Consider the following 13,501-nt stretch of genomic DNA (forward strand, 5'->3'; position numbering starts at 1 on the left):
AGAAAGAGAGAAAGGAAGGAAGGAAGGAAGGAAGGAAGGAAGGAAGGAAGGAAGGAAGGAAGGAAGGAAGGAAGGAAGGAAGGAAGGAAGAAAAGATGCAGTCCTTTGCTGGGCATTAGTATCACACATTTGTAATCCTAGCTACTCAGGAGGCTGAGAGCTGAGGATTATGGCTTGAAGTCAGCCTAGATGGGAAATTGTGTGATATTCTTATCTCCATTTAACTCCAAAGAGCAGGAAATGGCATTGGGTTTCAAAGTGGTAGAACACTAACCTTGACCCCAGGGACAGTGCCCAGGCCCCGAGTTCAAGCCCCATGACTGGCAAACACACGCAAAATTTCCTTTTCAAAAGAAAGATAATAATGTCTACATCTTGTTTTCAGAGACTCAGTGCAACAACCCTGGGTCTCTCAAATAAATCTTGAAAGAAAATCAGCTTTTTCTCCTCCACACAAGTCTGAATTTTCCAAAGTATTAGGACTATTCCTACAGCTGTTTTTTTCCCCTAAATTCTAAGACTCTTACTGTACTTAGAGGCTTAAAAGTATAGGAAAAAATAATAACCACTTCTCACTCTCTGAACATTCAAAGCCAGATGAAGAGCTTCACAACAAACAGGTCATTTAAAAAAAGATGTCCAGTTATGTAGACACTGATGACTGGTAATAACCTTAAAGTCTTCTTAAGAAATTTAACCATTTCAGCTCAGAACAATTCAATAGAACCATTGAGAAAATCACTCCTTAGGCACAACATGGTTAGAGATATAAAAGAACAAGAAAGCTTAGTGTGTCATTCTGTTTTAAGTCCTCAGTGTATATGTGTTTCATTTATGTAAGTTAAATATGATCCTTGACCCCTCGACTAACACTGACATTAAGATCATTTGGGGAAAGCAGTTCTTATAGCTTTAAGAACAAACATGTATTCTTTATTGCAATCAACATTTTCTAGTCTTATACATGTCTTTTATTGAGCAACTATTTGAATCTCTACTCAATCTGAAAAACCCTAAAAAGGAATCACAAGTCCCACTGTTGCAGCACTGACTAAGACTATAAGAAGAAATGCGCTGTTTTCAGTAATCTATCAGAAGTTGCTTCATGCAGGAAGGTTAGTATACAAGTAGTTGATGTTTGTTCATGTCATGTAAGGAAAGCTAATATATATACAATATATACTATTTCATTGCATTATCTATAAAGTGAATACATTTTTTTTCTTTCACTTTAAGAGTTTCAAGCTACTTCCTGGAAGAAACATTCATGGGGTATTTCATAATTAATAAATGCAAAAAAATGACTGAAAGAATTCATAGTTTTGATGATAAGGTTAAGCAAAACCTCGAAATGATTTTGGTTAAAAGACAACATGACACACCAAGATGCATCTTAGTAAGGTTAATAACTTCATGCTACGGCAAATAGTTTTATTTAATGGCTACCTAACCCATTATTTAGCAAAGCCATTTGTAAGATGAGCACATATTACAAATATTATTTTTGTCTGAAAAGAAATGAGACTACTATGCTATAAAAATAACACTCACAGATTCCTTTCCCATCTTCTTTTGCAGTCGTGTTTGCCACTGCACAGCTTGCATGACAATGGCTTCCCACCTTCTTTCGAGATTTACAATGATCAGCTGCATGGGCTGGTGGTCTGCATTTAGATTACAGGTGTCCCGGTCATCCAAAAGATGCTGGCACAATCGCAGAATGGAAGCCACTCCTCGACGTCGCTGCTTGATTTCACGACAGAGGGACTGTAACACAGAAAGACCGATTTATGAGGTTTTAATAGGGCAGAGTCTTTGAAAACATGAAATACTCTCTTTCACCATAACAAGACTGAGATGATGGACTCCGTTTCAAACAATAGGGCAAGAAAAAGGGTTACGAAGTCTCCATCAACCAAAAGGCATATATACTAGCCAACTAGTGCTAGCAAATTTAGCTCTTTTCCTCTTTCTCCCCATTTTTTTTGTGCTGATCCTGGAGCTTGTATTCAGGGCCTGGGTGCTGTTCCTAACTTTTTTTTTTTTTACTCAAGACTAATGCTTTACCACTTGAGCTACAGCTCCATTTCTGGTTATTTGGTGGTTAATTGGTGATAATAAGCTCACAGGTCTTTACTGCCTGGCTGGCTTCAAACTAAGACAATCAGATCTCAGCCTTCTGAGCAGCTAGAAGCCACTAGCAACTGGCTTTGTCTTCCCTTTTTTAACTGACATTTTTCTGTGACATGTAGTGTTCCATCTTGACATATATACATATATATATACAGATATACATATATATAATTAACAGTTTCTAATCTAATAAAATAAACCATTTAGGTCATATGAATGCCAAATAAACAGACTGGCATGCTTTAGTTCAAGGGCAAAGGAAACAAAAAAGATAGAATGATCCTCTAAAAGAAAATGGAAATGTTTTAAATGCATCCCTAGATTCTTTGGAGGCAAAAAGTTCACTACTCTATTGGCTGAGAATAAATAAGCTTGCAAAGAATCTTTATATATAAAATCTATTATCTGAAAAAAGATAAGCAATATTTCTCTCCCAAAGCTTGATTAACAAAGCAATAATGCTCTGGAAACAGAAATTAAGATACTGGATTATTACTACACTATTTGTTGGTTGCTGTGTTTCTCCTAATAGACATCCACACTATTTAAGAAGGATATGCATGCATCAAAATAACATTTTGCCCCCAGAAGCATTTGTATTGCTGCAGTGACCCTAAGCTGAACAATTCAAGCAAAATAGTGGGTACACATGTCTAAAAATATTATATCCTTTCTTTGCCTACGGATAGTGTGTAAGTGATATTCTAATTTAAAGCCTTCAGGAGAAATGATGATTATATCCACAAACATCACTGAATTACTAATCTCCTTCTATTGCCACAATTGGACTGTTCTAACAGTTAACAGATTGCTTATTAATCAACAAGGGTAAACAAGACAATGCAATTTCATTTAGTGTGAGAGTTTTAATGCCTGAAAGTATTTGTGCTTAAAATGTAAATCTAGATAAGGCTTCATTAGTAGGAGTCTTAAAATGATTAAGTGCAGCTCATTGAAATATGCATGGAGTGGGGTAGTAGATCAGCAGGTGGACATTTCATACAGATGTTCCACTTATTGATATAATGCATGCTATGGCCATTTAAATGACCCTAACTCAGTAATAGCTGGAATTCTATTATTTCTGTAATGAGAGAACCCTGTACCTTTAATATTTCTGAATTTTAAATAAGGTGAATGACAAACTCCTAAACCTCTATTTATGGCAAAATATGACTAGAAATTTTATTATTCAATCTTTACCAATGCAGTAGTTTCAGTTATGTTTCCAGAACATATCCGTATTTATTTTCCCCATGTTCATTGCTATTTTCCTATATAACTCCTTGAATAGCCACCAGGTCTGACAAATTTCTTTACAGATACCATTTGGTAGTTCAGTGCTGAATGAGAAGAGACTCCTAGATATTTAAAGATAAATTTGAGGGACTACTAAAGTAACTAGCTCTGTTCCCAGCTCCATTGTTCAAATGAGCCCTACAAATGTGCCTAATGAAGACTTGGGCTCTTGTTTTGTTATTAATTTGTTAAAAGAAGCAGGTTAAGCCAGGTGCCCATCCCTCATGCCTATAGTCCTACCTTCTCAGGAGGCCAAGGATGGCAGTTCAAATTCAGGCAGGAAGTTAAAGTCTGTGAGACTCTTGTCTCCAATTAACCACCACAAAGCTGGAAGTGGAGCTATGGCTCAAGTTGCAGAGTGCCATCCCTGAGCAAAAAAGCTAAGGGACACCACTCAGGCCCTAAATTCAAGCCTCAGGATTGGTGCGTGTGGGCATGTGCACGCACACGTGCACACACCACACACACACACACACACACACACACACACACAGCTAGAAAAAGAGTATTTGTTTTGTGTCATGGAACTGGATTTTGCAAACCTCTCTTTGAAGTTAACTGAAATACCTGCATTTTTCAAGCCAAAAATGTCAAAGTTTTTAGCTGAAGGAAAACCACAATGGATTGAACTAAGTGTGCACTAAATAACCAGATGATTCCTACCCTCTACCTTAATGAAAATGAGCCAAGAAGAATGTGTTTAAAAAAATATAAAAGCAGCAGGAGCCACAGTGGCTCAAGCCTCTCATCCTTGCTACTTGGATAGTGGAGATTGAGGGGTCATGGTTTGATGCTAACTCTAGGCACAAAGGATTTCTAGAGAGTCTATCTCAATCAGATGGTATGCACCTGTTATCCCAGGTAACAGGAAAAGATCGGTGGCTGGCATAGTGGCATGTATAGTGGCATGTGTGCCTCACATCTACTCCCAGGGAAACACAAAGAGGAAGATCACAGCCTAGGCTGGTCTAGCCACAAAGTGAAAGTCTACCTGGAAAATAACCAATGCAAATAACGGCTACAGGGTGGCACAAGTGCAGAGCACCCACCTAGCAAGTGTGAGACTCGCAGTTCAATCTCCAGTCCTGGGGGAGGTGGGAAGCATTTACTGTTAACATTCAATATCTGATTTGGGGGGGTCTTGAAATGCTCCATTTTTTCTCATTTTAAGTATCTAATACTCATTATACATTTTAAGTTAATAATTTATCTTATACGTGCACTCTTACAAAGAGAAAAACAGACAATTATACATGGTCAAGATGTGTTTTAGTACTTTTATACCTAGAGAGGTAATTGATAAAAAATAAAATTCTTCCATACAAATTTGTTTCCTTGACAACCATTAAAATATACATATTTATTTATAATCACACACATATTAAGTAAAATCAGTGGATTTGCTGGCAATGTTTTTAGACTAGTTAGTTTATATTATTTCCATGATTATGCACAGAAAAATGTTAAATATAACTAAAAAGGAACAAGTGATTACTGTAACCTGTTTTTTTTTTCAGCTTAGATTTCAGAGAAATGTACTTTTAAACAGAAACACAAGTAATAATTTAGTAGAAACCAAGCTAAGCTAAGTAAGACAGAAATCAGTCAGACTCAGCCCTCCTTAACCAGCTCACCTATGTACCTTCAATTTGCTAAGCACTCTTTTAGGAATGGAGGCCTCTCAAATGTGAGCAAGTTACTGCTCCTTCCTTCAAATAGCTGAGAGCCTTCTGGAAGTAAGTTAGATAAATATATATAGTAGTAAGTATAATGCAGATAGAGAAGCTAATTAGCATACGAGTAAGTTGCTACTAGGAGAGCTGAACAAATCTTTAAGAAAATGGTGAGAATCAGATAATGCAAGACAGTTGATAATGGTTATAAGGATAAAAGGGTATAAGGATATAAGAATAGTAAGTTAAAAAGAAGCAAGTAGCTTAGAACAGTGTGTCCAGGAACTTAAAAGAATAAGCTGGAAAGGAGATAGGACATTTTAAAAAAGTTAAAAATGTTTTTCATTATGTTCCATTTGAAGCATTTTCCTAATATGCAATCTTTTTTTTTTTGCCAGTCCTTGGGCTTGACCTCCTCAGGGCCTGGGCACTGGCCCTGAGCTTCTTTTGCTCAAGGCTAGCACTCTACCACTTGAGCCACAGTGCCACTTCCGGCTTTTTCTATTTATGTGGTACTGAAGAATCAAACCCATGGCTTCATGCATGCAAGGCAAACACTCTACCACTAAGCTACATCCTCGGCCCATTATGCAATATCTTTATTGATTCCATGCATATTTATATTGCCTTCTCTGAAACTATGAAACAAGAAGAGACAAAGGAAATTTAGAACGGAACAAAAGAATACTTACTAGTATGTTGAAGAAAGGGATTCCAAAATGCTATATTTAGATAACCTAATCATTTCATAGTTTTTTGGAAATTTCTTTTGCAAGACTATCTCTGTTCGTATGAAAGATATATCTTAGCATCACCTCCAACATAATTGTTGGCATAAAGTTTGCTATGTGCTACCTTCAAACTTTTAATGACTTATTTTTCCTCATGTTTAAAAAAGACAGATTTGTAATAAAATAAAAAGTATCAGAAAAGTAAAAATTTTATTTTTTCTTTACAGTGATCAAATTACAATGCACTAAACACATTTATCTTGGGTCACAGTATAAGAGAGTTGCTAACTTAATGGTTGTGTTCCTTTTACATACATTAGCAGTCAATCTGATTTTAAACCATAATGGTATTTCACAAGATTTTAGGATCTTTTGGATGGATTGCTTTAGGTCTTGACCTCCTCAGTCAATTTTTTCAAATGTTTAAATAGTGCATTTTACTGAATAAAATCATTCTTGCTACTGATTTCATTCACTTTTTTTAACCACTGAAGGTAATATTTTCAATGTTTGCATCTTATTTTTCTCTATATGTTGAATGTGTGCTTAGATGCAAACATTTTACCTTAAAGGTTTGTACTCATTTGTATGCACATATACTTGTCATTATAAAACTGTTATTTACTTCACAAAATGATGTAAACTTACATAAAGGAATAACTATAATTAGACCATGAACAGACATAATAAATTAATAGGAGAACCAAATAAAGACAAATGAGAAGAAAAATATTTCAAAACCACCACAACTGAGTATATAAACAGAAAAACAGAGAAGCAAACCTAACTTAAAATCCAAAGCAACTTCTCATCAAATATCTCTTTTATTCAACATGTCAATTTAACATCATTAGGGAAGTCAATATGAACAAAGTGATAGGGCTTCAGATGATCTGTTAAACTCTTTAGAAACTAAAAAGCATTCAATTCATAAAGGCAACAGTTCCTCTAACAGATGAACTGTTTAACAATACTTGTTGAGTATGAATTTGGTGTGATGAGTACAACACGGGTGCAATCTGAGTATGTAATGTGTACCTGCCTTCAATCTAGAGTGGGTACAGAAACACTCAGTGAGAATAACAGAAAGGTGAGGTTTTCTAGTTGAAACAGTGTGAAGAGGTCAGCTTTATCTACTTGTAATAATTTCCTATATTTCTGTGCATGTTTTTAGTTTTTGCTCTTCATTTTAATTTAATGACATGTGCAGTTGTTGTCTACTACATGTGGGCAGATTTTTTGGAGCAGAAGTCCAGAGAGTGCTGTCTCTAGGTCAAGCAGAATTACCATCAACCAGATCGTTGTTAAAACTACCAATGCTGCCCAAGTACAGTAGTGCATGCTTGTATTTCAAGCTACTTGGTAGACTAATCCAAGAATTCCATTGACTTTAAGGCCTGCTTGGGTTACATTGTAAGACTTTTTTTTTGCTCCACCAGAAACCCCCATCATTATGTGTTATATTGATAAAGCCTCAAAGCAACAAGGTCATCTAGTCATGGACTGGATTGACTATCCAGGTTATTTTGTTATAAAGATGGAACACTAGCACAATTAATGGTATCTTTATATTAGCAATATTTTCTTGATGATCTCCATAATGTTCTACATAATTATCAAGACCACTGATATGGTTAGATGTGATGAGAAAACTATAATCCTAGTATTTGGGAAGCTGAGGAAGGAGGATCCTGAGGTTGAGGTAGACTAGGCTATATAGCAAGACAATGTCTTAAATAAAACAAAACCATAATCAAACAAATGACAGACCACTTGTGTTAAGACTGTTTTCATCCAATATTTGAGGTTTTTCTCCTTTTATGAAATATCATATACTAAATAATGTTTTAACACCTATGACATTGTGCTAAATTAAATAGAAATCTCCTCTATAGAAATCTGGATGAAATTAGAAAGTGTATTTACTAGAATACAACAATAATCATTAATTTTAAAGTAAAGGCATCAACTGCAGATAATGTTAGTAACTGTAGCCATGGTAAAAGAAGAATATAGATAAAGGGAAAAATAAGAAGCTCTATTGTTACTTTTATTATTCTTCAGAAGATGATTTTGACTGATTGCATCCTGATAATCATTGTAGAGAGGGCAAAATTGGCAAAATCATGTGAATTATATTCCTTGTATCAATAAGATCTCTTGTGTATCCATTATGTATCATGCATTGTATTTTATTAGAAGATTTGTTTTGCTGGACAAGAGGCTTACAATAATATGTATTATCTTTTTTTTTTCTTTTTTTTTTCCAGGGCTGAGGACTGAACCTAGGGCCTTGGGCATGCCAGGCTGGCGCCCTTTGGCTGGGCTAAACCCCCAGCCCCTGTATTATCTTTTAGAAGCTTGTGATCTGGCTAGAAAAATATATTCATTCCTCAAAGTGAGAAACATAACTCATCAAGCTGTTGTAGGGTTTAAATAAGGCAAAGGAATAAATGTGCTGACTTGGGAAACAGAAAAGATCATTACTAGATAAAACAGATATATTAGGAATCATAGAACTAGAACTAGTTTGGAAAAGTTGCTAAAGATGGAAAAGATAGAGTGAAGGGAGGATTGCGCTATAGAGAAGAAAAGGTCAAGCAACCAGAAATTTTCATAACATTTTTAAACAGCATGAAAGATGAAGTGGAGTATGATGGTAATTATTATTAAATTCCATCCATCCATCCACCTATACATCCATATAACCAGCATTTTAATGTACTTACCGGGTATCTTCTATGAGCTCAACTATTTCCATGGTGGGACGATAGCAGTGCAGAAGTTACACAAGATTTAAGCTTTTGTTAAATTTACATTCAAATTAATCAGTATAGATGAAAGGGGATGAACTAAACCTATAGCTAAATTTATAAGAAATATCAGCTGGGTGCTGGTGGCTCACACCTGTAATATTAGCTACTCAGGAGGCTGAGACCCAAGGATTGTGGTTTAAAGTCAACCTGAGCAAGAAAGTCCATGAGACTCATCTTCAGTTTAGCTACAAAAAAAGCTGGCACTATGGCTCAAATAGTAGAATGCTAGTTGTGAGCAAAAAAGCTCAGGGACAGCAATCAGGTCTGAGTTCAAAACCCACACCAGCCCATAAAAAATAAGATCAGTGACAAGAGCAATACAGTAAAACAAGGACATAAAAGAAAGTGGCAGGGCAGTTACTTTAGAGATAGGATGTTAAGATAAAGTTTGTCTAAAGAGGTATCAACATATAATAGTAGGTTCAGATGTAGAAACAAAATATACTGTTCTATATTAGATAAGATAGGTTTATAAAGTCAATACTAATTTATGTCAAAAGGCTTATTTCATGGTAAGAGTGCTTAAAATTGGAGGCTTATTAATAAAATAAATAAAATATAAAATATCTTACTATAATTAAATCAAGAATGAATAGTTTCTACAGGGAACAGTGTTAATTAAGACAACTAGATATTCACACATAAAAGAATGAATTGGACCTCTGTCTCATACCATATGCAAAATTAATTTAAAATTGATCTCAGAACTAAAGAGCTAAACTTATATAAACCTTAGAAGAAACACAGGAGTAAATGTTCATCAACTTTGAGTTAATAAAATGTAAGATGATCATCAAAAGTAAAATGACTTTACTTCTTAAATGCACAAGAAATTTTTGGACTCCTTTAAATTTTTGCATTTTTAAACTTTGCCATCAAAAATTGACAGGACAATCCACAAAATGGAATAAAATAACTTCAAATTATATCTCTAATAAAAGACTTGTATTCAAAGTATATATATATATATATATATATATATATATATATTTTTTTTTTTTTTTTTTTTTTTTTTGTCGGTCATGGGGCTTGAACTCTGGGCCTGGGCGCTCTCGCTCAACTCTTCAGCTCAAGGTGAGCGCTCGAGCTACAGCGCCACTTCCGGTTTTCTGGTGGTTTATTGGAGATAGGAGTCTCACGGTCTTTCCTGCCTGGGCTGGCTTTGAACCGCGATCCTCAGATCTCAGCCTCCTGAGTAGCTAGGATTACAGGCGTGAGCCACCAGTGCCTGGCTCAAAGTATATTTTTAAAACTCTTAAAATATAAAGACAAGAAACTCATTTTTTTCTCTTTTCTTTTCTTTGTCAGTTATGGGGCTTTAGCACTGTCCCTGAGCTCCTCAGCTCAAGGCAAGTGCTCTACCACTAGAGCCACAGCAAGAAACTCAATTTTTAAGTGGACAAGTCTCCAAAGATGACATAAAAATGGTCAATAAAAAAAACAATCACTATCACTGGCCACCAGGAAAATGGAAATCTAAACCTCAATTATATATCATTTCACTCTACCAAGACATCTAAAATAAGAAAGACAGTTTTGGCAATGGAATGAAAAAACTGGAATTTTCATATGTTGCTGGTGAAGTTGTAAAATGTTGGTCACTTTAGAAAACTGCATGGCATTTCATCAAAAAGTTGAATAGCATTGTTGTAATTTCACTTGGAGGTGCATATTTATGACCAGACAAAAACCTGAATATTCACTACAACCTTGTTCATAATATCCCGAAGCAAAAACAGCCCAAATACCCATTGATTTATGAGTGAATAAATAAAACGTAACATGTTATACATATTTATACAATGAAATATTATTTAGCAATAAGTGGCAAGTCCTTTGAACAACTACTTAAAGATAACAATAAAAAGGAATCACTTATATACCCTTTATAAGGACCTTGAAAATACTCTTCTAAGTAAAAAGTTATTTTCATTAATACCACTAATCTCCTGATACATGATTATTGATTAGTTATATTGATGACTAGCATTTTATGCATATTTATGTGTTCCTAAATTTTTGGGTATGTACTTTTATATGTATGGATTAACTTAATCTTTATAGAAACACTGTAGGATAGATAGATAGATAGATAGATAGATAGATAGATAGATAGATAGATATGGACCACCATCTATTTTATATATGAGTAAATGCAAGTATGATGATGTTAAGAAACTCACAAAACCAATAAAACTAATAAGGAGCAAATGTAGGATTTTAAAACAGGAAGCTTGATTCCAAAGCTGATTCACAAAATCACTATACTAAGTTGTTTTTTGTATAAGAAAGCTGAAGCAAGGTAAATACAGTCATAACATTCAACAAAGGTATGTGAAATGAAGCCAGGTGACTTGGAGGATGGGTAGGTTAGGAGAGGTGGAAAAGAATGATGGGAGGGCTGATACTGATCAAATGCATTGTACTCATAAACAACATGTTGAGTAGAACCCCTTTGTACAAATACTTAAGATAATAAACCAGTATAAATAATTTTTAAAATAAATACAATTTGGGGCTGGGAAGGTGGCTCAGTGGTAGAGCGCTTGCCTTGCATGCCTGAGGCCCTGAGTTCGATTCCTCAGCACCACATAAGCAAAAAGAAAAAAGCTGGAAGTGGTGCTGTGGCTCAAGTGGTAGAGCGCTAGCATTGAGCTGAAGAGCTGAGGGACAGCGCCCAGGCCCAGAGTTCAGGCCCCACGACCAGACCCCCCCAAAAATTATGATAAAATAAATACAATTTAAAACCTGAAAAAAAGCTGATGTCGTTTACAAGATGTCTACACTCTGAACCAGAAGTGGCTACAGTCATAGGTTTATTGTTTCCAAGAGAGGCAACAGATTCCATGCCTTTCAGATTTACAATCTTTTACCCATCTTTAGGTATTAAAATACTTCATATACAGAAGAATTAGTAATTATGCAAGAGTTACATCCAGGATATTTATGATAGCATAGTCAGAAAAATGCAAATAATTAATTGGACATATACATCAATTATATAAGGGCACTATTCTAAATGTTTGAAAAAAACTTCTTTCACAGACCTCATATTCTAGTGGACAGTAGAAGTACTCTCTTTGCTGAGAAAGATGTACATTAGAAAAATAACAAAGAAGAGATTGAACAAACATAGAAAATAATCACCTGGCAAATGATTATTAACATTTCTAGCAAGAGGTCAGCAACTCCTTGGGTTCTGATATTTCTATTCTTAACTATATGCTGTGTTCAAATGTTACAAGTACAGATTTGCATTTAGGAATTGTAAAGGAGTAATTATCCAAAATATCCAAATATTTAAGTCCAAATATTTAAATTGATTATCCTTAACAATGACTTGCATATTTTAAGGAAAATATAGCAAATAATATTTAGATATTTTAGATATTGAGTAAAATCTCAAAACAATGTCAGTCCATATAGAGACCAAACTCAGTTATCACTCAGGAACTTAACTCAGGAAGCTAAATATTCTATACATATGCAGTGAAGTGCAAAAAATAGCAATTGAGAAATGACATGATTAAATGGCATGACACGTAATCATTTGCTCTCAATTATATCAATGTATCTTCTTCATTTCTAGGAGTCAGGCAGAAATATTGTTTTTTAAATGCCTCTATTAAATTGGTCTCCAATAATAAAATAGATGAGAGTCCTAATAATCTCATTAACATAACATATATCATATACTACAAAACTATTCTCTCCAAACAGTTTTGCTCACAGATTTGTCTCCTAGTTGTCATGAGTCTTTGCTACATTAGCAGATTTCAAAAGCATAATACTGCCTTCTGGACCATTTGCAGAAAATATTTATGAAACTTTTCTAGTTAACCCTTGGCAGGATCCTTATTGCTAATTATGGAAAATGTATTGATATAATATCTTGGCTGTCACATTCAATTATGGTGATGGTAGAAGCAGAATCTAGGTATAACATTTTGGAAATATCATCTAATTGCAAGTCAGAAACAGAAAATGACAATTTTAAGTAGATTATAGCTTCTTTCAAAATAGCAAACTGACTTGTTCAATATAAAGTCTAGATTTTTTTTAAATAGTATTAAAGCCCCTGAATTGGTTCACAAAACACATCTCTATCCACTCCTTGGAGAAAAGTGGGCTGTACGCCAAAGTAGTTATAAAATTGTATATGACAATGTGAGCCTTGACTCAAAAGACTAAATTATTTCTTATGATCATGTAGAATCAAAATATTTCCAGTGATTATTTTCATATTTCATAAAAATCATTTCCCCTTTGTTTATTTGCCTGCCAGTAGATAACATAGGTCCAAAAACAACATAGTCACTTTTATCTCCCTGCCCTGATCAACCTGAATCATAGGCCTAAAAAAAAATTCTGATTTTTTTCTTCCAAATTTGTATACTTACCAATCAGTTAGGAAATATAAATATAAATTCTAGAATATAAATACCATAAATTCTTAGAGACTTTAGATGAGAGATGTTGTCAAGGGAAAATATAATTACAAATCGTTACATTTATATTTAATTGTTTCTGCTTTCATTTGTTAGTCTGTATATTTTTAGAATATATTACATATATTTTATTATATATGTATGTAATACAAAAGGAAACATTTCTATCCTTCCTACCTTTTTAAAGATGCAGACCAAAATTATATTAACTATTCTGAAAATGTAGACCCTAGCTGTGTTATTCCATGAAAGCTGCTGTTATCCCCATGTGACATTCTTTAATTTCGTTGTCACTTTTTCTATACTAGGTTAAGTACTTTTAAATATGTTTGTTTCTAAGAATCGAATTCAGTAGTTATGTTCTTAGTTCATATTCACATGCAATTAGTAATATGTTATAT

The 13,501-nt window shown here is 34.4% G+C and overlaps 1 protein-coding gene across 1 annotated transcript in view; it reads right to left on the reverse strand.

Annotated features, from left to right (window-relative positions):
* Akap6 (A kinase (PRKA) anchor protein 6) overlaps positions 1-13,501 on the reverse strand; it is a 465,374-nt gene that overhangs the window by 48,984 nt on the left and 402,889 nt on the right. Inside the window, exon 12 of the mRNA XM_013033451.1 lies at positions 1,552-1,767. Within this exon, the coding sequence (XP_012888905.1) occupies positions 1,552-1,767 (216 nt within the window). The remainder of the gene's footprint in view (positions 1-1,551; positions 1,768-13,501) is intronic.

Source organism: Dipodomys ordii, unplaced genomic scaffold, assembly GCF_000151885.1.
Source record: "Dipodomys ordii isolate 6190 unplaced genomic scaffold, Dord_2.0 Scaffold168, whole genome shotgun sequence".
Taxonomy (NCBI): domain Eukaryota; kingdom Metazoa; phylum Chordata; class Mammalia; order Rodentia; family Heteromyidae; genus Dipodomys; species Dipodomys ordii.